This window comes from Acinonyx jubatus, chromosome F2, assembly GCF_027475565.1.
Source record: "Acinonyx jubatus isolate Ajub_Pintada_27869175 chromosome F2, VMU_Ajub_asm_v1.0, whole genome shotgun sequence".
NCBI lineage: Eukaryota > Metazoa > Chordata > Mammalia > Carnivora > Felidae > Acinonyx > Acinonyx jubatus.
In genome coordinates, this window is record NC_069394.1 from 38,538,102 (window position 1) to 38,560,239 (window position 22,138).

At 38.5% G+C, this 22,138-nt stretch overlaps 1 protein-coding gene across 5 annotated transcripts in view; it reads left to right on the plus strand.

The window, feature by feature from the left end:
- The window catches only part of NIPAL2 (NIPA like domain containing 2), an 82,590-nt gene that overhangs the window by 43,950 nt on the left and 16,502 nt on the right, over window positions 1-22,138 (plus strand). For all 5 annotated transcript variants that reach the window (XM_027064158.2, XM_027064157.2, XM_053208005.1 and 2 more), the window contains 2 exons: window positions 12,572-12,693; window positions 19,312-19,408. In XM_027064158.2, coding sequence (XP_026919959.1) covers window positions 12,572-12,693; window positions 19,312-19,408 — 219 coding nt within the window. The remainder of the gene's footprint in view (window positions 1-12,571; window positions 12,694-19,311; window positions 19,409-22,138) is intronic.

Consider the following 22,138-nt stretch of genomic DNA (forward strand, 5'->3'; position numbering starts at 1 on the left):
TTTAGTCCACATCATCAAATTTGTCATGGTTGAAATGTTTTTCCAAATGCACTCATATATGCATTGTATCTTTTCAAATATATTATTTTTCTATACTCTTTTTTTTAATATATCTTGGTTTGTGGAATCATTTGGGGAAGATGTACAGAATTAGAAATAAGAATGAGCAATGCCTGAATTTTATAAATTAAAAACAAATTACATCTTACATTATTTTTCTCATTTGTCAAATGCCTTAAGGAAACTCTAAATCATTTTATCTAACATATGTCATCTTTTATACTAATGGTTGATTAATGTTTAAATTAATCAGAAGTATTTGATGAAGAAATACAGATGGATATATAGGGAGACTTGCTAACTATTGTGAATACTGGTGATAAAAAGATGGTGAAGGCGGAATCGCTGCCCTCAAATAATACAGTTGGTGATAAAATATATACATGAAAAAGTTTTTTAAAAGCAGAAAGCAGTATGTATCCTAATGCCTTGAGGCTTTAGTTAAGAACAGGATCTCTCAACCTCAGCACTGCTGACATTTTAGGCTGGAGAATTCTTCTCTGCAGGGAGCTGTCCTGTGTGTTGTAGGCTGCTTACCAGCGTCCTGCCTGGCTTTTACCCATTAGATGACAGGAGCACCCTCCGCCCTAGTAATGACAACCAAAAACAACTTCAGATATTGCCAAATGTCCCCCGAGGGACAAAAACACCCCCAGTTGAGAACCACTGGTTTAGAATAAAGAGAGGTTACTCTAGTTGAGAAGCTCAGAGAGAATTTTTTTATAGCAGAGGTAACATTCCTATCAGTTCTGATAGCTGGATAGGACAGGCACGGGCAATACCCAAGCATTTGGAGGAGGGTGTACAGAGGGACGAACACAAGAAGTATTAACAAAGGTGAAAAAAGGCAGGGTAAGTTTTCTATTTAATATGGCACTCAACTGCTGCCAGTTAGGATCGGGAAAAATTAATGAAAGTCACAATTATGGAAAGGGAAGAAGTAGAAATATCAGTGTATGCAGATGATTTGATTATATACTTGGAAAACCCGAGATCAACAGAACATTACCAAAAGCAAGAAACTAGCTCAATGTCAAAGGATGTAAATTAAACTCACTTTCATAGGTTCAAATCTGGATTCAACTTTCGCTGTCAGCTATGTGGCTGACATGATATTACCTAACTTCCCTAAGCCTCAGTTTGTTGACAAACATAGAAGACTGTTCTAAGGATCAAACTGGATAATTCATATAAGCACTCTGAGAAATATAAAGCCCTGTTGATGTAATTGTCATGTCTATGATCAACTTCATTCCTGAAAGGTAATATTAAAAATGTAACATAGGGAATAAGAAACAGACATACACACACACACACCAAAAAATAATAATAGTAAATTAAACCTCTATTAATTATTTGATTCTTTGCTAATTTCTCTTATTTTAATAATAGCTAATATTTATTAAACATTTCCTCTTTCCAGGTACTATCAGTGTTTTACATGAACTATCTCATTTAAATGTAGGAACAACCTATTTACAGAACTGATACTTAGGTTAAATAGCTTGTCCAAGGTCATATAACTAGTAAATGGTGGACCAGTATTCTAATAATGGCAGCCTGATATAAGTATAGCATAATGGTTGAGGGTGAGTCTCTAGTGACAGAGAACTGTGTGACCTTTCAAAGTTACTTACTCTCCTTAAGCTTCATTTTCCTCACGTTTCAAATGAAGATAATATTACCTATCTTGTAGGATTAAGTGAGTTCCTAGAGGTAGAAGTCTTAGAACAGGGCCTGTCATGTAATAAATCTTCCATGTTAGCTATGATCATGATTTTTTTTTAATGTTTATTTATTTTTGAGAGAGGGAGAGAGAGAGAGTGTGAGCAGGGGAGGGGCAGAGAGAGAGAGACGCAGAATCTGAAGGAAGCTCCAGTCTCTGAGCTGTCAACACAGAGCCCGACGTGGGGCTCAAACTCAGGGACCACTAAGATAATGACCTGAGCCAAAGACAGATGCTTAACTGACTGAGCCACCTAGGAACCCCCAGCTTTGATCATTATTGCTGCTACCACAGTCACACATCCCTACACTCTAATGGTTCATCAAAGGAAACATTGATTAGGATATTTTTGCAAACTTTAATAATTCAGCTAATATTTTCCACAATTCTAATTGGGTATTTTTGCCTTCCTAATTTAATGCTTTGTGAGTAGGGCTCTGTAGCTGATCCCATATTTGTTTTGGACTATAGTTAAAAGTGATCAATTCTTAACTTTAATCTGTTGTCATAGGAATAAGAAAAATTGTAGCCACCTATCCCATACCCATGCCTCCAAGAGCAAGTCATAAAATTATCTTGATCTGAAATGTAATAACCCATTTCATACTTATGGAGAAGGATTTTTCCCCAACCTCACTCAGTAATGTGTTAAATCACATGTATTTTCTTTGTGTCTGTATTGTTGTTGCCTTGGGAAAATTTAGTTCTTTCTGTTAAAAGCTCAAAATGCATTTTTTTTCTTTACAGGGACTAAAACCAAACAGAGAAAAGAGTAGTTAGTGGCTTAAAAAAAAAAAAAGATTAGCATATAAGCATGCTAAAAATTAAATTGTCAAAATGTGCAAAAGAAAATCATTTATTTTTCCCTGCCTCAAGCAAATGAAAGTTTGTTTTTCATGATGGAACAAATGAAGATTTTTTGGGCCATGTGGAAACAAGCTGAACTAATTTATTGCCAAATGTTGCTCTGTGGCTATGAAGCTTTTCACCACTAGCCTCAAAAAATGACCTCACAAAAGCTATGTCTGAAAGGAATTGCCAACTATTATTAACTCAATGACAGGGTTTGGACTGTGCTCTGATTCTTAGTGGATTAATAACTTTAAATTATTTTAATGATTATTTTTCCTTTAAAAAGCACCAGATTTCTCTCCCCTTCATTCAGCCAAAACCTATAGTATTTCCCCCCTCTCCTCCCTTAGTCATCAAAAGTACTAAATCTAATAGGCTGTGAGAACCTAGTTGACTTAAGTCCAGATAGTATCATCATAAGAAAAAAAAAATGACAGTCAATTCATCAGTACTCTTCAGAGACCAGTAACTTGATTATTTTAAGTCACCTATAAATGGTTTCCCTGGATAGAATGTCAAGAGATTAAAAATGACATGAAGACCATCTCTTTCCTTCTTTCTTCCACACCAAATGGTCAGCTTGATTTAGGGCTAGTATCTAGAATACTAATCTAGCCAAACAAACCATCATTTCTGGTTGAGGGAACAGATTGGCTATTTTGGTTTCAGGGTTGCCTCAAGAATGGGAGACTTTCTGGTGGTAGGTTCAGGACTATTTGGATTCACTACATTTTTGAGACTTCCCAATCCAGGGCTTCTTTAAGATTTATGTGTTATGGAGCGCCTGGATGGCTCAGTGGCTTAAGCGTCCAACTCTGGATTTCAGCTCAGGTCATGATCTCACAGTCATGATCTTAAGGTCATGAGATTGAGACCTGCGCTGGGCTCCACACTGGGCAAGGGACCTGCTTAGGGATTCTCTCCCCCTCTGCCCCTCCCCCAGTCACAGGCAAGTGCATGCTTGCTCTCTCTCTTTCTAAAAAAAAAAAAAAAAATATATATATATATATATATAGCTACTATATAAATAAATATAATATATTTATTATAAATATATATATTGTATATATTATATATAAATATAATTAATAAATACTATAATATAAATATAATATAAATATATAAATATATAAATATAATAAATAAATATAATACAAATAAATATATAATAAATATAATAAATAATTATCTACTATATAAATAAATATAATATATTTATTATAAATATATTATATATATTATATATATAAATATAATAAATATATAATATATATATATATATATATATAGCTACTATGAGCCTGAGGAATCTGGAGAGATTGTTCTGAGGGGAAGACATCCCAAATGGTTTGGTGTTAAGGGAACCAGTTTATTCTGTGACTCCTGGTCACAAAAGCAACAGCGAGACCCCCATTGATCAGGAGACATACTATAAGGACCAAGAGAATTAGACGCAATATTTGTGTTGGAATCAGGTTAGCTGAACATTAAAAAACTCTTAAGGCTACCAGAAGTCAGGTCAAGCCAGAGTCCAGAAGCTAGACACTAGTTAATTAACACTAGCTGGCATCCAGTTGGGGAGTGGGGTATTTCAGGTTTTACCTAAGGGGAAGGGTGGGTTGGGAAACCAGATGTCAGCTGAAGAACTGTACAAAAAGATCTTAGAACCCAAGGCTTCCGTACGTGAGGAAGTCAGCTTCTAGGTGCCAGTGAACAGAAGCATCAGAGGAACCTGATTCCAGGATGTTTTCCCTTTGACCACTTTTATACTTCATTCTTAGCCCACAAGTATCCATAGGAGACTTTTACAACAGAAGATCAGTAGCCTCTTGAAACAGAGGCTGCGTTCTCACAGCTGGATCCAGTTAAATGTCAGGCATTTCCCGAAGTATAAAATATTCCTCAAAACACTCCTTCAGGATGATATAAATGGTCAGATATGTTTAGAAAATATTACGATCATACCCTCTTCTAGGAGATTCACAGTGAACACTAGCACATTGAGGATCTGAGGGGGTCTTCTAGTAAAAGAACTATTCAAATTTGTCTAACTCATCTCTTCCCAAATAGATTTGACTTGAGACTCTTTTTGGTGGAGCATCTGCCTTATGAAGCTGGTTCCAGGGAATACCAGTTTGAAGATGCTTTTCTAAAGGAACCTCAGGGCTAGTCATGAAGCCCAGGGACCACTGCCAGGGAGAGTTGATTCTGTCTATCCCCAGTAGGGATGTTGCATCTGGCTTTAGGTTATGCTTTGTACAGCTCCTGGCCTGTATACCTAGGCTGGGGCACCACCCACTGAGCCTACAACATGAATGACAGCCCTGAGTTGTCCATTCATCCGCCCTGGCTCTTTATGGATACAAGAGGTGGGAGAGTGTAATCGTTAAGCAAATGGACTACCTAGGTTTTCATCCAAGCTCTCCACTTAGCAAGAACATCCCAAACAAGATCATTATATAGCACATATATAGTATAATATTTTAACAGTATAGTTATTTTTCACAGATTTGTTGTAAGCATTAAGTTAATTATATATAAAGCATTTAGAATTGTGCTTAGAAGTATTAGGTATTACTATTATTATTATCATCACATTTTAGTATGATGGTGATGTAATGTAACTCTCATGTCAGCCATACTTGTCAATGAAATTAACAGTTTTAAGAACACCACTTCCAAAAAAAAAAAGATTACCCTCACTTGGCATGTACCTTCCCACCATACCTAGTCCGTTTACTATAAAGAGCAGAGATGAGCTTGTTTCCCTGTTGTGCATATGTGACAAGTTTATAGGAAGAAATTTTATTAACATCTGTGTATTGTGTCAAGCTAAATCTGAAACTCCCACAAGATCACTGTAGAAATTTAAGTGACTTGAGTTTGTATTTGATGAGAAAGTATATTTTGTACAGGACTGGCCATGAGGGTGGCAGATGCATCATGTCCAGCACCCATTCACTGACCCCACCTGCCGCTCACCCACAGCTGCCTGACTGCTCCGTCTTTGGTTCCCTCTGAGGCTCAGCTCTTGGTGCTTTGTGCACTAGTCTGCTGAGATTAGAAGTGGGTAGCAAACATAGTCCCACTAGCATTCTCTGTGTTCTGTTAAGCGTGTTATTTCCTTTCTTCTGTCTTCTTAAGACCAGTGGGGAGAAGTCTTCACCAGGCGTCAGAAAACACCACCCAGTTCCTTCCTGTTCAGTCCTTCCATTCTCAAACTGGATTTTTACCCTTTTAGAGACAGCCCCAGTGACAGTCTATGATCTTCCCTGGATCATAAGATTAAAGATACAATTTTGAATACATTTTTTTTAACGAGATCATAAGGAAAGTGGAGCCATCCACTATTTCAACAAAGCATAAAGCATGTTTACCAACAGACCCAAGTATCCTCAGTTTCTCTGCTGTAAGAAACCAAAAGCACAAACGTATGTTTAGTAATTAATGTGTTAGTATTTTATCTTTGTTGGAAAAGACTTAGATAGCCAATGAATCCAATCCAATTTATCATACAAGCAAAACTTTAAGGTTTCAGATTATCAAAGACTTTGAAAGTTATAAACATTTTCATTTATTCAACCTAGTTGGGTTTTTTTTAACAATTACCCATGAGAACTTTAAGACAAAATTAACCGTCATTTTAAGTCATCTTTTTGCTGACAAATTGCAACAAAGATAACACAGGCTTATTTAACTTTCAGTAATCCTTGGTAGAATAAAAGTTTTCTATTTCATGCTGATAACTCTAAGGACATGTCTATCTTAATTAATCCAACAAACTTAAATTAGTTTACCGAATATGTTGCACCTAGGTCCACTTAAAAGCCAATCAATTTGTTCCCCGCTGTCAGTTTTTTACCTGGGGAAATCTGAAGTGGGTGGTTTAAGTCCAAGGGGGTACTCTTTGCTCTTTGATAGCAGGGTAGGAGGAGCAGGAGCCAGTAACACCAGAGGCACGGAGGATGGTATAGGAGCAGGTTATTCGGGCTGTGCAGAAACAGGAGGAGGGCAGGGGAAGCAGAATAGGTGAGGTGCTGCTAGCAAGGCTGGAGGCAGGTAACAGCCCTGAGGGCAGAGAAAGAGGATCCCTGGTCCTAAAGACCAAGCTCGGACAGATGAACAGACACATATTTTCTTTCCACCGACAAAAGGTGAAAACAGCCAGTCCATGTCAGGCCAGAGAAGACAGGGAATCTCCCTGAAACAAAAGGAGTTCTGGCCTCTGCTTAGGAATATTCTTTAAGCCCCTGTCCTGAGGTTTAGCGACTACCACAGACAATTGGCTCCAATTATCATAGCCATTAATAATTCAGGCAGAAGCCCCCACATGCAATAAGAAGCTTCATTTGTTTCGTCCTCTCAAGATATATTTTGAGAAGAAGTAAACAAAGATAAGTAATTCGGGAAAAAGAGAGAGGCATGTACAGGATCCTGGCAGCAACCTGTTTACAGGGGAGTAAACATAGAGAACAGGATTGGCACATAGAGAACAGGACAAGACACAGGTAAGGTGGTAGAGGGGCCCAAGGCAGCTGAGCTGGTGGGTTGAGGGTCGAGGGTGAGGAGAGGGGGGTCCTCAAGCCCTGTAAAAGAATATGGACAGATCAGAGTTTGGGTACAGCACCATAAAGGCCTGGCCATATGGGATTTCGGTCCATTTTCCCTGACATTTACAAAAAAATTCTAATTGATAAATAGTATTGAAGTTTAAGTATCTGTTAATGGGCCATTTTTCTTTGTCTCCTATGGAGTACTGAGGGTATGTGTTATTGCAGAAGAAGATGAGTCCTTTCTTCATTAAATCTTGCAATCCAAATTGTCTCCAGTGGGTTAAGAGACATCCCAAGGGGGAGTTTTTGGGGAATGAAGAAGAAAAGTCCATTACCATAATCCCCCTGACTGTTGGATGGCATTCCACTCAGGGTCATATCAAGGGTTCCTAGTGTTCAGAGCAACCAGAGCTTCCCTCAAAAAGTTGTTAATGAATACCAGCCTGTCTACTGAAGAGATGTCAATATCCCTGCAATTCCCCCATTGCATTCTAGACTACATATTGGTGCCAGTGAATAGACTGAAATACCATGGAGAACCTGCCATTTTTAACCGAGGGAGGCACTAAAAAAGTTCTACAAGGCGAAATTACCTAATACTATAATTCAAGTAGTTAGTAGGGGACATTGATGAAGAATAGTAAAGATAGAAATCCATCATGGTCTAAGTGACATTCCAATACATGTAGTCTTTACAGACAACTTCCCAGGAAATGGTCCCCAGTTGGGTTTTAATTCAATTGATATTGACATTGGTTTTGGCTGGTTCCCAGTGGTCTCATGGCCAGAAGTGGCTAGACCGGGGATGTGGTGGGGATCACATTGGACCAATGAGGAGGAAACCTCGCATGGAAGTCTTAAGGTTGTCAGCAATCCTAGTGACAGGTGTCTGTCCCATGCTTTGTATAAGAACAGGGATAAGAGTGCCTGGGTGGCTTAGTCGTTTGAGCATCTGCTCTCGATTTTGGCTCAGTTCATGATCCCAGAGTTGTGGGATCAAATCCTGTGTCAGGCTCCGTGCTGAGTGTGGAGCCTGCTTAAGATTCTCTCTGTCTCCCTCTGCTCCTCTCCCCTGCTCACACTCGCTCTCTCTTTCTCTGTCTAAAAAAAAAAGAAGGGGTGGATAAAGAGAGGGCATCAAGTTCTGGGTCTTGTTACCATTCTGGCCAGGGTACTAGCTTCCAGTCAAAAGGCAGGCCTTTATCCTCCCTGGAGAGTAGTCACAGGCTCAAAGGTTGCAGCCAGAGCAGTCAACATGAGATTGTTCCAATAAGACCATATTTCTTGAAAAGCCCCTGGAGTTAAAGTAAAAGAAAAGAGGGAGTAACTTAAGTTTGTACCAAGGCTCGAAGTCTAGAAAGAAGAACAGCCCTAGGTTGGGCACCAGAAATGTTGTGGGGCTGCTGAGTGAACAGTCAAGAAAGAATTCTTAAGATACTTTCAGTGCAAAAAGGCGCTTTTATTATAGCCCAGGGACAGGACCCAGGGGCAGAAAGAGCTGCCAGTTTGGGATTAATTTTTAAGCTTTTCTGAGATAGCTTTTGACTCCCAGTGGTCTGTATCCTGAGGTAGATCTGTTCCAGGGTCCTCTGTCACATCAGGCTTCCGGGTGAGCTTTCAAATCTATTCAGCTCTCCAGAGCTGAATTTGGCCTCTTGCTCAGCCAAATTCTGGAGTCTAGCAGGTGTGATAAGTTCATTGTACCCAGAGATGAGGAGACTAGGTCACAGAGGGATAAATAACATGCCTAAGCTCTTCCAGCCAGCAAGTAGCAGCGAAATTTGAAATCTGTGGGGGCAGTTTCAGCATGGATTAGCCTTTCATGATCCAAGTTTTGATCTGTAATTTTATCATTTCCATGGGCAAAGGGCATGCCAAGGGCTGCTTCCCTTCCTGGAGTATCTTATGCTGCCAGATTACTCCCTTGGGCAAGTGGGCCAGCAGAAGGTAAATTAGCAAGTTTCTAACTTAGAAATCTGTGTCTTTCAAATGAAAGAATATGTGTGGCTTCACTGAGAAAAAAAATATCAGGAAATGACATCTTTTAGATGCCACTTTTAGAAAAAGATGGGCTATAAATACATTTTAAGGAAATTTAAGGAGTTGCTAATGACTATCTTCAACACTTTTACACACTTATGGAAAATGTGCACATGATCCATACAGGAGACAGTGAATCACACAAATACAAATGATACCAAGTAGACAAGCATATAACAGGTAGCAGCTCTCTAGAACTGCCTTTGTAATTGTCACAGGAAGCTGAAATTAAGATTATAAAAAGAAAGAATGTGCGACCTACTGAGCTGCCATAGAGTTCTTTACTAGATTCCCACTGATATGGGGCTCAAGTGAAATAATGTATGTACAAAAGTACTTTGAAAGTACAATTGCAAAATCATCAGTCATTTCATTTGTGTTCAAGGAGTTTTGAAATGGAGCGAAGATCTACCTTGGTGAAAATGGGCACAGTATGCAAATGAGGAAGCAGATGTGAGGCAAGAAAGGAGATGTCAGGATGTGAACCAGGGACCCTTTTGGAAAGTTAAGTGAAATAATGCAACATCCAAAAATGAGATATTCTGCAGACTTGAAAAGAATGAGGCTGTCCTACATACACTGATGTGAAATGTTCTCCAAGATATTCTGTTAAGTAGAACAAAAGCAAGTGTGTATAATATGCTATCATTTGTGTAGAAAACCAAAACTTATGCAGTCTCTCACACACCTGCATAAAACATCCCTGGAAAAGGAAATCTAAGATTTGGTGGCAGTATTTACTTCCAGGAGGGGAACTAGTGTGCCATAAGGGTGTGAGAAAGATTTAACTTTTCACTCACCACCCTTGTGTGTCTTTCAGATTTTTTTCACCTTACGTTACCCATTCAAAACTAACTTTAAAAAAAGAAATTTAAGGCGAGGGTAGGTGATGGGCATTGAAGAGGGCATCTTTTGGGATGAGCGCTGGGTGTTGTATGGAAACCAATTTGACAATAAATTTCATATATTAAAAAATAAATAAATAAATAAAAATTAAAAAAATTTAAAAAAAGAAATTTAATTGACACTAGATACAGTTATAGGAGATAAAAAAAATTACTGGCAGAGGAATTCAATAAAAATAAGAAATTTGGACTTCACAAAAGGAAGTTGGAAGTCTCTGAGATTTTTAAGTTGTATTCAATGGATTTATTCTACTTCAGTATACCAAGTTTAGAAAACTGTGTGTGTGTGTTTTCATTCCATCCTCCTAGGAACCTAATATTGAACAATTTTCTTACAAGATCTTTTTTTCTTTTCCAAAGAAAGGACAGGGCTGAACAATAATTTTGCCCAAGTTCTTATGTACGATTTTTATTATTTTCTCTTTATTGCAATGCTTAATAATGTATATTGTTTTTTCATTTTTAAAATTCTCATTAGAAATAGCTTTTATAATTTTGTATGTAATTTCTGCCTTCACAAAGTATTACAGAGTAAGTTCTTACATTAGAAGAAGCTTGTTTTATAGCTTCTACAAATACCTTGAATAGCTATTGTCTTGCTTGTGTGAAAAGTCAAATGCTATTTGTTCTCAAAAACTAGAGTTCACAACCCTAAATCATTTGATTAAGAGGAACAGGAAATTGGTGTCTTTGAATTTGTGAGATTTTATAGACAAACCAAATTGCTTCAGGTTGGAGTCAGTGCTGGTTGTAAATTATATACACAACAACACTGACCTCAGTTATGAAACAAGTTGAATTATGTTTTCAAGGGTGCTATCTGAAAAATGCTACCTATATCATTTTTCTTTGCTGATTATTAATAAATAAGCAGTCTTCAGTGTTATTTGCAAGGTCAAGGCCTCCCTCTACTCCTCCTTATGTGGCCCCTCTTCCCATACACATTTCTTTCCTCCATTATTTTTTTAATATGAAATTTATTGTCAAATTGGTTTCCATACGATACCCAGTGCTCATCCCCAACAGGAGCCCTCCTCAATGCCCATCACCCACTTTCCCCTCCCTCCCACCTCCCATCAACCCTTAGTTTATTCTCAGTTTTTAAGAGTCTCTTATGTTTTGGCTTCCTCCCTCTCTAACTTTTTTTTCCCCTTCCCCTACCCCATGGTCTTCTGTTAAGCTTCTCAGGATCCACATAAGAGTGAAAACATATGGTATCTGTCTTTCTCTGTATGGCTTATTTCACTTAGCATCACACTCTCCAGTTCCATCCATGTTGCTACAGAGGGCCATATTTCATTCTTTCTCATTGCCACGTAGTACTCCATTGTGTATGTAAACCACAATTTTTTTATCCATTCATCAGTTGATGGACATTTAGGCTCTTTCCATAATTTGGCTATTGTTGAGAGTGCTGCTATAAACATTGGGGTACAAGTGCCCCTATGCATTAGTATTCCTGTATCCCTTGGGTAAATTCCTAGCAGTGCTATTGCTGGGTCATAGGGTAGGTCTATTTTTAATTTTTTGAGGAACCTCCACAGTTTTCCAGAGTGGCTGCACCAATTTGCATTCCCACCAACAGTGCAAGAGGGTTCCTGTTTCTCCACATCCTCTCCAGCATCTATAGTCTCCTGATTTGTTCATTTTGGCCACTCTGACTGGCATGAGGTGGTATCTCAGTGTGGTTTTGATTTGTATTTCTCTGATGAGGTTTCCTCCATTATTTTAAGTAATGTGAAAGGCATGACAGTAACACATGGTTTACATAGGTTTATAATGTGATATTTTACTAAGTTACTCCTAGAATTCTAGATTCTAAATTGGATTAAATAAATCTTACAGCAAAGTCAGCATTCACCTTTGTCATTTCTGTTAAAAGGTCTCTAATAAATGGCAATGATTAAGGTGCTCTTTTACCAGAGTTTCAAAGTGTAAAATCACGTGTGTGTGTGTGTGTGTGTGTGTGTGTGTGTGTGTGTGTGTACAAGCTGCAAAGATGAGTGAGTAGATCATCAGGTGTTGAACTTCCCCACTCTCTGGGCTCTGATGGATCTATCATTTTCTTAGTGGTCCATGTGGAAACAAACAGCCAGGTTGGATGTGTTTTCATGTCTCCAAATGCACGTGTTCTGATCTTTCCCATCTTTGGAGAAAGGTTTTCTGAGGAGGCAAGGATTCATCTGAAACAACAAGAAAAATCAGAAGTCATGTCCTACCCCATCCTTTCCCTGGCCCTTATCCCCCTTTTAAAGATAATGCTATCATGTGAATGCAGGATGCTATCTAGGGATGGTTTGATGAATTGTATTTTAACAGGGAGGGGCTGTAGGCATTTTTACAAGCAATACTCCGTCTATAGGTAATGTTTACATTGACAAAAAGGCTTAAATATCCCTTTTCAACTTGGTTTGTCTTTTCAATTTTATTTAAAGGTATGACACTGGGATTTGCAGGAACCTATTTATTGGTGAACTTTGCTCCAAATAGAACTCAGTCTATCTCTGCAAGAACAGTACAGTATTACTTTGTTGGCTGGCAGTTCCTGATCTATGTGGTAAGAATTTAAAAAAATTTTTTACTATCCCATAAACTATATTATCTAGACCACTTGTACCTACAGATGTTAGAGAATGAATATAATCTTTGCCTCTCAACATTAATCTCTCGTTAAACATAAATAGATTTGACTAATACTAAAGTATTTGAAACACTAAATCAGCAATAGAGCACCCCCAGTTTCCCAAGTATCCTATTCTTGACCTGTCACTGGAACGATTTCCACAATATTTAATCCAACAAATTCCAAAGCAATGTGTTTTAGGACAACTCAAAGTAAAAACACAAACCCCAAAAACCTCTCTTCCCAGGTCAAAGGGAAATACCTGAAGACACATTTTAATTCATTGGCTTTAATTCAAGATAGATATTTTCTTCAAAAAAGTGTTCATTGAGAACATGTACCAGATTGTCTGGGGAGAAGTAGACAGCAGAAGGATAATGCTGAGAGATGTGTAAAAGAAAGAATGGAATGAGCTGATATAGAAATTTGAAGCCACTAACTGGGATGCTTTATTTGATGTAGTGGCTGTACCCCGTGAGTATAGAGAGAACGTGCTTGTGGTGGTTGATGTGTAACTTGTTTCAGAAGTCAGTTTATATTGAAGAAAAAGAGTATTCCAGGAGGGGCAGGTGGTAAGAAGAAAACTGGGATAGACTACGTGACCTTTAACCGAGAACTATATTAGTAAAATAATTGTGAATTCAACAAGAAGAATCAAAGCACAGAGAATCATACATATTTAGCATCAGAAATGATTTTGAAAAACTATCTGATCTAGTCCTCTGCTATTGAAATAGGTAGAATAGTATGACCCTACTTCATATACCTGTTATTCAAAACTGTGCCATTGGCATTTGCAGGGACATGTTTACTGGTGAACTTTGCTTTAAGTGTAACCCAGGATATTACAGTGGGAACTATGTGATGTTACATTATTATCTGGCAGTCCTTAATCTTTGTGACAGGAATTCTATATATCTCTCCATCTCTGATATATAATTCCGACCACCAGAACACAAATGCTTACAGGTGTTTTCTCTTTCTAGTCTCCCTCTATACTGCTTTCTTTTACTTAAACAAATTAGGTTTCTCTGTTTTTGTTTTTGTTTTTAAATCCTCATCCATACACACTCTTCAATCAACTGTCCTATTTCCCTTCCACTCTACTCTCCCCTCTACTTTCCCAACTCCTATTCACTCCTCACTCTTTATCATCTGATAGATCCGTGCCCCCCCCCCAACAAATTGCCAAATGGAATTGCTTTTTTGGTCCTGCTGTTTTTGAACCTTGTGCAGCATTTACTCATAACCCACCATCTTCTCCTTGAACCCCTCTCTTCCGTGGCTTCCTCAATTTATTTTCCCGATTTCTCCTCTTCCTCTCTGACTAGGCCATCCAATACTCTTTGTGGGCTCATCCTTCTCTCATGCCAACCACTCTTGATCTCTTCATGCTACATATTCTTCCAAGGTTTTCTAGTGTGATCTCATTGACAACCCCCATCATCCTTTAGAAAGACTTCTAAATCCAGTCTACATCTCTCTCCCAGGCGTCTTCTGAGCTGCAGTTCTGTGTTCTCATCTGTCCACTGATTGCTCATCCCTGTCTTGGACGTGTCATGGGTTCCTCGAATGTAACGTCTCAAAAATTGAACTCAGTGTCTTCTCTCTTGAACTCTCCTCCTTTTTATATTGGAAGGCTCCCCTTCCCCTGTACATCAGACTTTAGGATTGGACTGCCTAATTCAGATTAGCCTTCTTCAGGTCTGTCATTCTTTGTGTCTCTCCTCTGCCCCATTGTAACTTCCTGCTTGTCCAGCAGACCCAGCCCGTTAACAATCACAGATTTTATCAATCAAATCCATTTTCGTGATAGCTGAGACTTGAAGTCCTACAAACATATTATTATTATTTGCCTACAGGCAAAACAGATTCTTCATCCAGTAAGAAAAGGGTCGCCCAATCGGTGACCAGAAAATGAATAGCCCGAGTTGAATCCTTGGGAGATTAAATATGCAGCAAGATTTGATTTCCTGGAATAAGCAGCAGTGTTTGATGATGACGTGTCTTATATTATTGTAACACCAGAGAAAACATTTAAAAGAACGAAACTACTCTTTCTTAAACCTTCTATTTCCACAAAAGAAACTCTGACATTACTTGTATTTTGCCGTTTTCCAAAGTCAACTCTTAAATTCATTCATTCATTTATTCACTAGTTCATTCAACAGACTGGACATCCAGGGTATAGAGAAGAAGTCCTGTAACAGGAATTTTACAGCCCTGGGAGAGACCCATATTCCCATAAAATAATGAAAGTATATTTGAAAGTAAATGTCATCCAAAAATGTAACTAATTCCAGATATTATAAGATAGCATAAAATAAATCTTTAATAAAGTCACATTTGAATAACACTATGGGGGAGCGCCTCTCACGGTCTGTGAGTTCGAAACTCGTGTCAGGCTCTGTGCTGACGGCCCAGAGCCTGGAGGCTGCTTCAGATTCTGTGTCTCCCTCTCTCTCTCTCTCTCTCTCTCTCTCTCTCTCTCTCTGCCCCTCCCCCTCTCACGCTCTGTCTCTGTCTCTGAAAACTGAATAAACCTTAAAAAAAATTTTTTTTAATAACACTATTGGCTTTAGACTCTAAAGGGAATATATCTACATTATCTTAGTTTGGAATTTAATCCATTTTATGTTACCTCTCTAAAGACTCTAGATGTTACCAATTACATGCTAAGCTCTTGAGCTGAAGTTTGGCTTAAATCTGACATCGATGTTTAAGTTTGGCTTAAACATCGAGGTAATTAATATTTAATCCTTAGAGATGGAGGTTTCCATGCTTTTTCTGCAAACCATGACTGCAGAGATCATAATTACAGCAATTAAGGCTATTCTTTGAAGGATCATTCATCTAGCTACTCTTGTATTACACTGAATAGAAATGTAGTACCTGAATTGCTTTTTAGGACTGATCAAATAACTACTAAAATGAATAAGAAAGCATTTTAGAGTCTGAATAAGCTGTACATTTCTCAAAAAAGGATTGTAAAATTGTATCCCAGGCTGGCTAACAGCATCTACCTGTCTCGGGTGTTTACCAGCACCAGATGGATGTCCATGGAACGTCCATGTTCGTGTTACGTTTAAGGCTTGCGTGAAGTAGAAGCCTCAGAAACAAGGCCCAGGAGCCTGTATCTCTTTTGTCACATCATCCCATGGCCCGCCAGTACTCCTCACCACCAAAAACAGGGTGATGAGTGCCCTTAAATCTAATTAGATGAGAGAACCAATCCAGAAAAACCCAGAGTCAATTCAGAAAACTCATCCTGAAGATTCTGTTCTTCTGGAAGGACTTCAGATACCAGAACCTAAGTTAGCTTCCAATTACTTCCATAACGAATTGCCACAGACTTAGTGGCTTAAAGCAATACAGATTTATTATCTTACAGTTTTAAAGGTCAGAAGTCCAACACAGGTCTCACTGGGCTAAAATCAAGGTATTGGCAGGGTTATATTCCTTGCCTGTGCCTCTGGAGAATCCATTTCCTTGCCTTTTCCACCTTCTAGAGGCCGCCAGCCTTCCTTGACGCTGTTCTTTCTCATGTTCCATCTCTCTCTGACCATGCCTGGGATGGTTCTCTGCTTTTTAGGACTCGTATGATTACTTTGAACCCTCTTGGATAATCCAGGATAATCTCCCCATCTCAAGGTCCATAGCCTTAATTGCATCTCCAAAGCCCCTCTGCCATGTAAAGTAACATACACACAAGTTACAGAGATTAGGACATGGGCATCTTTGGGAGGCCATTATTCTGCCTACCAGACCTACGTCATTTAACCCCTCTGAGCCTTGGTTTCTTCATCTGTAAAATAGTGCCTGCTTCCTCAGGTTGTGAGGATTGAGTAAATTGGTACAAGTAGAGCGGGTGGTGAGCCTGCAGTTAAGTGCTGTTATTATTTCTGACCTCTGAGACAGCAATCAGCAAAGCAGCCTCTCCCTGGGTCTCAGCAACCTGTAGAAATCACAGCCGCTTTAACAGTGATATTTTCAGAGAGGGGCAGAAATGTTGCTAGGAAAAAAAATGAACATTAATTCATGCTGCTTGAATATTTTATTCCTGGGAGCTCCGTGACCTCTTGCCACAAGGCAGAATGCAGGGCAATGACAGCCATTCTGTGAGTCATAGGAGCTCGTGTTAACCACAGAGATGGAATTTGGAAGAGAAAGAAAGGAAAGGAAGGAAGGAAGGAAGGAAGGAAGGAAGGAAGGAAGGAAGGAAGTCATATTTGATATTTAGAACTGATAACTACCCTCATTTCTCCCTTCCCCCCAATTAATAATCCTCCCGCTAACAGATTTAGCTAAGACACTCTGTGCATTAATGCAGGCTGAGCCACCTTCTTTCCAGCAACAAATACAGTGGTCCCAAATGCTGCCGTGAGTTGTTTATGTCAGTGTGAGAAATGGAAGCCTGTAGTTGAGAGGGGAGTGAAGCCGACAGGGGTATTTCTGCTAACGATTGATGAGCTAAACAGAGGTGGGGATACCCAACCCATGTTGTGATGGCAGTTTGGGGGAAAACAAAGTGATAGGAGTTTAATAGCCTTTGTAGCATGGCTTGATTCAATTAAAGACCTGGCAAAAAGTCCTTTAAGAAAAAGTTAAAGTAATTGGTTTAATTTACCAGGAAAAAGCTGAGGGATGACTTAATCTTCCACATGAGATGAAAGGTTTTTAAATGAGGAAGATATGGTCTTGCTGCTTTCCATGCCCACAGAGGATTAAAAAAAGAAAAAAGCAAACCTTGAACTGAAACAGTAGAGATTCATGTTGATTTAGAGATGGCTCCATAAGTAAAATATAGTCCTGAATGTACTGAAGTCCATAACTCTAGTAATTTTTAAGGAAAAAATTAGTGGTGGTGTTTTTATGTCAGAAAAGTAAACATTCATATTTTCAATTTCAGGCCAGGGATACTACCTCTTTGAAAAAAAATAACTTGCATCAGGCTATCTTAAGGACTTCAAAAAAGAAAAAAGTGAAAACAAAAATAAAACTGAGAACTCCAAGTGACATTAGAGTTTTCTTATGGGCAGGAAAATTTTAGACATTCAGTCAATTAATATTTATTGAACACTCAGTTTATTAGACATTAAGTCTTGGTTTTTGGCAAGGTGTTCATAATAAATTTGAGGTGTAATTTATTCATTAATTCCATAAATACTCATTGAGTAACCGACTGTGCCCAGGCACGAAAGACAGTAGCAAACAGGACAGATAAAGCCCCTGTTCTCATAGAACTGATGTGCTAGTTGGGGAGACAGACAAGAAACATACAAATGCATGAACAGGAAATATTCTACACTCCACAGTAAATGAGGGGTGGCTCTGTTAGAGCAGTCAGAGAGGAAGTCACTTGGAGGAAGTGATGTGTAAGCTGAGTGACTCCTTTGGGTGACTAGAGTGACTAGAAGGAGCCATTGTAGGGAGATCAGGGAAGGAGTATTCCAGGCAACTCCAACAGTTAGTGCAGTTAGTGCAAAGGCCAGAGCAATCTGAGCATTGCAGAGAACTGGCAGGGGGTGGGGGATCTGTGCCTGGCAGAGGTGGGCCATCCAGGATTTTATTCTTAATGTGATAGAAAACCATAGGAGATTTAAGCAAAGGAATGACTGGATATAATATATAATTCTATTACATATATCATCCTGGATAAATCTCATAAACAATGCACAGTGGGGGAAAAAAGCAAGTAATCAAAACCAAGTATGATTCTGCATGTATAAAGTCCAGACATGTGCAAAAATAAACAAGGCGCTGTTGGGAGACACATGAAAGGTGGTAAACCATAAAGAAAATGAAGAGTAAACACAGAATTCAGTGTAGTGGTTGCTGGGGAGAGCCGAGGAGGAGGGGGGTGCAATTGGGGTGGGGTGCACAGGAGACCTCAAAGTATGGGTAGGTTCTTTTTCTCTGGCTAGGTGCAGGGCACATGACTACTTGTCATATTATGTAAATACCTTATATGTGTATCATATACACTCTCTATGAATGACCTAGTTCATTATTCAAATTGTGCTTTTAAATGATTCCTCTGGCTGCTGAATGGCTGGGTTGTAGAGGCAAGAGTAGAATCCGAGACGAATTGGAATCTGTTGCAGTGGTCAGAGAGAGGGCGGCAGGGAGTGATGGAAAGGAAGGAGTTGCTGGCTGGTGCAAAAGGTGTGTGATGAGGCCATTCATTGCAGGGGTGAAGGCCCCACGAGGGATAGGTGGGGAAGGAAGGCCTTCAGGAATTTACTGCCCGCGTTTGTGTGCTATGCTATTAAATGTACGCGTGGAGATGTCTAGAAGATAGTTGGGTAAATGAGATCAGGGTTGCCGATCTCGGCATCGTTGGCATATAGGTGAGGTTAGAGCTCTGGGTCTGGATGGCTGAGGTTCCATATATTGTCCTCATATGTTTGTAATTGTCCTCAGGAACGCCAGGCACCCTCAATTCTCACAGGGGAATGAACTGTTGCAAAACCAGAAAGAGAAATGTGGCATTCAGAAGACTGTGTGTAAAATAATTGATACTCTACTCTTTTGCATCTTTTTCACTTCTAGATTTTCGAAATATTAATTTTCTGCACCCTCCTCTATTTCCATAAAAGAAAAGCAATGAAGCACATGGTGATCCTGCTAAGCCTGGTGGCACTTCTAGGTAAGAACGTACTGTTCTCTCATTCTCCAATCTAACCATGCTAAGTGAAAAAAGAGGTTTGAAGGAGAACACTTAAGCATTCTGTTCCTTTCTCATTGTTTCTACTTTTCAACTCTGATCTGCAGAAAGAAACCCAGGCTCAATCATGCAAACTGTATTTTGCACATCCATATCTACAAGTGGTGTCTGTTTAGTTCCTTTAAAAACATGTCAGCGTTTTTACTTCTGAGTAATTTTATTTGCTCTCTGACAGTTGGAGGATTTTGTTTCTTAGGATGTAATTGAAAAATATTAAAAGAGGAACAAAAGAATGATCCCAATTGAAACTTTTTTCATCAGGAATTACTTACCAAAATATGGCTAATATGAAATGTAAATGTAAGCAGTATGATTTTCTTAAATACAACATTTCTTTCATTCATTGTTTATCTACCCATTTCCTTTTTTCCCCCAGGATTTGAAAACTGATGGTTCCGTAAGCCCACTGTGTATTTTTAAATCTGCCCTTTCCCCTTCTCTTACACACACACACATACACACACACACACACACACACACACACACATCTTCATATAAATCAACACTCTCTCAGGAGCTCTCAGTAATCACTTGGAAAATTGCCTTTTAAAAAGTTATTTATAATTTTTTTTTCCTCTTCCTTGCCAATAAAATGAACCATACGTCGTGTGTTGTTTGCTATGATTCTGTAGATTATACCTATACCACTGGGACAGGCAGCAACCTTCATGCTAAGGAGGGGCTGAGTTTCATTTGTCCATCTTCATTTCACAAACTAGTTCTCTCCTTTGAATTGGAAGATTTGTACCTGTGATAATTACTTGTAGAAATGAATTTATACCACAGTCAGGTATGCTGTTGATGAAAAGAACGGAAGAAGAACTTTATTGTTGCTTCTTTCCAAATTGCCAGATAGGGAGAACAAAAGCAAACAACTAAGAGATAAAATGCACATTATATAGGAAAATATTGAAAATAAAGGACATTTTAAATAGGAAAATAAGATAACAGAATTAAGATCATACATAGCAGTTATGATCATAAATGTAAATAGGGTAAATTCACCTAATAATAAAGAAAGATTCCCATATTGGGCTTCAGAAAAATTCCCAGATTGATTTTGAACAAAGATTCTGAAATTGGATTCATCCACAGTTCTCTGGTTTAGCTCCACAAGAGTTGTAGAAATGGTGACCTTTCTAACCGGCCCTTGCTGGTTGTGAAATACTCTGACTTCATACATAAATGTCATCTAAAACAAGTTAACTCAGACTGAAAGGAAAAGAAAGCAAAAGGGCATACTATTACTATCTAAGTTAAAATCCAGGCAGAAGCAAAGGCTCCTGGAGGCCCCATATTAGTATTTAGCTGCTCATCGTAGCAGAATTGAGGGTTGGGAGGGGGAGACACCAAGGCCAGGGGCCCTCAGGAGATTCAGGCAGCAGCTCTTTTGAAAACGATGTTAATAGAAATATGAGAGGAGTAGAAGACTTCTCTTAGTTCATGGAAGGTAGGTAGACAGAAAGATCTCTAAGGACAGAAGAATGAGTCCTCAATGTTGCTCTAACGTTGAACTCTAAATCCTGAAAACAGACCATACACCTGCCTTCAAGTGCCTGTGTGACATTTACAGAAGTTAATTGTGTAATTGCCCACAAAGAAATCCTTGATAAATTCCAGGAAGTTGAAGTATGGACCACATTCTCAGATCACAGTGAAATAAAAACAGAAAATAATAACAAAAATAACAGAAACCAGTAAAACTGTAACATCTGGAAATGCTGACACTACTTTTAAACTGCAGCTGGGCCCAAGTAGAAACCAAGCTTTCATTGCAGCATATATTTTTAAATTATTATGAAAACACTTAGTATTAAACCTGTAGTTTATGACTAATGCTGTATTCAGAAGGAAATTCATTACATTAAATGTAAGTCAAGCACTCAGCTCAAAACGGGAGGGAAAAAAACACTGAAATAAAGCTGAAGCAAGCAGAAAGGAGTGATTAATAAAAGTAAAAATTAATGAAATAAAGCTCAGAAAAACAATGGATTGATAAATAAACCCAAGAATCTATTCTTAAAAGACATTAAAATATATCCTTCATAAGACAAAAAAAAGGAAAAATCTCAAATATACAAAATTAGAAATAAAAGTGACAACAAAGATGAAAATTTGATTAAATTGATTATTTTTTAAAGGAAAATAGATATGGAGGACATGGAAGAACGGTTTAAAATGCTACATCCTGAAAAGAACCAGGCCTACATACTTGACTTTCTTTTTTTTTTATTATGTGAAATTCATTGTCAAATTAGTTTCCATACAATACCCAGTGCTCATCCCAAAAGATGCCCTCTTCAATACCCATCACCCACCCTCCCCTCCCTCCCACCCCCCATCTTTACTTTCAACCTAGAAGGTTAAATCTTTAAGAAACAGATTCTGTTTTGTTGTTGTTGTTCACACTATTTGAGGACATAAGAAGAAAGCTTTCCCGTTTTGTTTACATAATGATTATCAATACTGATCCCAAGTAGCACACAGTAAGAATACCCTGTACTAATTTCCCCACTCAATATTAATGTAAAAGTCTCAAAAAATTAGCAAGTAGAATCCAGAAAAAAAAAAAAAACCCGACATACTTCATGACCAAGTGGTCTTAATGAAACCGGTTCTTTTTCTCTGTAACGCTTACAATTTATACTTACA